Source organism: Nothoprocta perdicaria, unplaced genomic scaffold (assembly GCF_003342845.1).
Source record: "Nothoprocta perdicaria isolate Ctin4 unplaced genomic scaffold, notPer1 scaffold_793, whole genome shotgun sequence".
Taxonomy (NCBI): domain Eukaryota; kingdom Metazoa; phylum Chordata; class Aves; order Tinamiformes; family Tinamidae; genus Nothoprocta; species Nothoprocta perdicaria.
In genome coordinates, this window is record NW_020456080.1 from 3188 (window position 1) to 6106 (window position 2919).

The 2919-nt window shown below is 71.5% G+C and overlaps 1 protein-coding gene across 1 annotated transcript in view; it reads left to right on the plus strand.

Moving 5' to 3' along the window:
- Positions 1-2919, plus strand: part of LOC112957931 (maestro heat-like repeat-containing protein family member 1) — a gene marked incomplete at its 3' end in the record, with an annotated part of 11641 nt that overhangs the window by 2707 nt on the left and 6015 nt on the right. Inside the window, exons 4-6 of the mRNA XM_026051703.1 lie at positions 1066-1188; positions 1948-2027; positions 2286-2425. Coding sequence (XP_025907488.1) covers positions 1066-1188; positions 1948-2027; positions 2286-2425 — 343 coding nt within the window. The remainder of the gene's footprint in view (positions 1-1065; positions 1189-1947; positions 2028-2285; positions 2426-2919) is intronic.

Sequence of the window (2919 nt, forward strand, 5' to 3'; positions counted from 1 at the left end):
CTGCTCCCTTCCCAGTGCTTCCCAGTGAGGTTCTCGGTGCTGCAGGGAGCACCCGAAAGAGCCGAGACTCGCAGGCGAGGGCGAGGGAGAAACGCCGCTGGTAGGAGAGCGTTGTAGGTGACAGCCCTGCAGTGACACCCGGTCACAGCCCCGCGTCCTGCCCGTGCACCGAGTCTAACCGTCCCGAGCCACAGGCCGCAGCGCAGCTAAAACGCCCTCCATTCATCTCCCCGCGTCCCCCGGGAACGATCATTCAAGGGCCAGATATTAAACCACAGCCGCCTCTCCTGGGAGGCGAGGAGCGGGGGCTGCACTTTTTTTTGCTTTTTTGGGGGATATTTCTCTTCTAAAAAGGCTGAACGAGCAAAATGGCATTTGTCAAGCTGGAGTTAAGCTGTCAGGCCCGCGAGGCTCCCGCTGCAGGCTCCACTAATGCGTTTTCCTTCTGGGCTCCTGCKGGCACTAACAGCTCGCGCGCGGCGGCGGCGGCGCGGCCGTGGCGAGGAGCGGGGTGCCCCGCGGCGGGGAACGCTTCCCAGCACGTCCGGGAGCGTAAACAGCCCCTAAAAGCCATTATCCCGTTTCCTGGAGGCGAGGAGGGAAGCGGCCTCCCCGCTGCGCCCCGGCGTTGCCGCCGCGAGGCCCGCGCGCTCTTCGGCGCCCGGAGGCTGCGCCCGTGGCCCTCGCAAGCTCCAAGTCCCCTTGGGGAGCCCCTGCTCCCATCCTGGGAAGCCACCGGCCTCCGGGAGAGGCTCGGGTCTCCCCTCGGCTGTGGGAATGAGCCTGGGAATGGCGCTGGGCAGGCCGCGCATCCCGGCGTTCCCCGGGCATTGCTCCCTCAGGAGCTCCCTCTTTCCGGGGTGGCAGCACCCAACCCCGCTCCGGCCACGCTCCTATGGGATATCCAGGCTCAGCTCGGAGCCTCGCATCGGGATAAGGAGCGGGGAGAGCTGAGAGCACGAGGGGAGGGCGCCGAGGTGGCCCGAGCCCTGTGTTTCTGGGGGGGACGGTGGCACTCGGGTGCCCCGCGCGCCCTCCACTTGTCGCCCCGCGTGCCACCCTCAGGACCTCACCCTCAAGCTGTGCCTCATCCGGAGCATCTGCATGATCAGCAAGGCCGTCTGCAGCGGGGCCAAATGCGGCGAGTTCAGCTTCTCCCGCAAGGCGGAGCTCGTGGCGCAGATGGTGGTAAGAGCGCGGCGCGCGGGCGCTCCTCCTCCGAGGCCGAAGGCCTGAAGGGCCCGAACGCGGCGGTGCCGCTGCCGCCRCCARCCGAGYGCCCCGGGAAGGGGCTGGCAYGGGGTGGCACCGCCAGCTCCGGCCCTTGGCGGGCACCGCGCCCGGCCGGGGGGCACAGGGGGAGGTTGCTCCTCCTCCGAGGCCGAAGGCCTGAAGGGCCCGAACGCGGCSGTGCCGCTGCCGCCGCCAGCCRAGCRCCCCGGGAACGGGGGTGCCCGGGAAGGGGCTGGCACGGGGTGGCACCGCCAGCTCCGGCCCTTGGCGGGCACCGCGCTCGGCTGCGGGGCACAGGGGGAGGTTGCTCCTCCTCCGAGGCCGAAGGCCTGAAGGGCCCGAACACGGCGGTGCCGCTGCCGCCGCCAGCCAAGCACCCCGGGAACGGGGGTGCCCGGGAAGGGGCTGGCACGGGGTGGCACTGCCAGCTCCGGCCCTTGGCGGGCACCGCGCTCGGCTGCGGGGCACAGGGGGAGGTTGCTCCTCCTCCGAGGCCGAAGGCCTGAAGGGCCCGAACGCGGCGGTGCCGCTGCCGCCGCCAGCCGAGCACCCCGGGAACGGGGGTGCCCGGGAAGGGGCTGGCACGGGGTGGCACCGCCAGCTCTGGCCCTTGGCGGGCACCGCGCCCGGCCGGGGGGCACAGGGGGAGCTTGGGCGGCCAGACGCCGGTGTCGGGGCCGGGGTTGTGCCCTGGCTGCCYGTCCTGCGCTCCAGGAGTTCATCAAAGCGGAGCCGCTCGATTCCATGCGCACGCCGGTGCGGCAGCGCGCCATGGTGGCCTGCACCTACCTGGTGTATCCTTGGTGGGTGCAGGGGAGCCCGCGGCGCAGCCGGGCACCGCGGTGGAGCCCGCAGCACGCTGGGGGCTCCTGCGCAGCTCCCTTTAGCTGCAGAGCTGCAGCTCAAAGCGCTGCAGCACGGTGCAACTCCGCACGCGGGTCCCGAGGGTGTTATGCCCGCACCGGTGCCACCGAGCATGCGGTCCCGTTGGCACCGTCCCGCACCCCGGCGCGCTCGCCGTGTCCCTCCTGCTTCCTTAACCCGCCGCCCAGCGCCCTGGAGCCGCGGCTCAGCGACCCCGACCGCACGGAGCTCCTCAACGCGTGCCTCGCCGGCGTGCTCGCGCTGCCGCCGCCGGAGCCGCCGCGCGAGCGGGACGGGGCCCTCGCCGACGGCTGCCACAAGGAGGTGGGTCGGGAAGGGCGGGCACCGCGGCGCGCGGGCGCTGGCACCGCGCGTGCCGCACGCCGGGGACGCAACACGGTCCGTCCCGCGCTGCAGGAGGCTGCGGCGGGCGCCGCTTGCGGGGCAGCACGTGGGCACCTTCCCACGGCCCCGCGGCTGCAAGGGGCTCTTTGCCATTCAGGCGGGCACCTCGGGGCCGCCGGCTGCCGCCGCTGCCGCCGCTCCCTTATCTCTCGCGGGGAGCCTGGCCCTTCTGCGCGCTGATAGCAAGGGGGCAAAGCCGCGCTTATCAGCGAGCCCAAATGCTGCTAATTAAGAGCGTGAAGTCCCCGGGGGGCAAAATCGAAATGATCCTGGAAGGCCCTGCGGGGTGCCAGGGGCTTTTGCATAAGCGCCCTTTGAAAGGCTGCAGCTGCTTCCCGGCCGTGCCCGGGCGCTTAATGAGTGGAAACAACGCGCTGCTAATGAAGTCGTTGCAGCTGCTGGGTGGCCGCGGCGGCG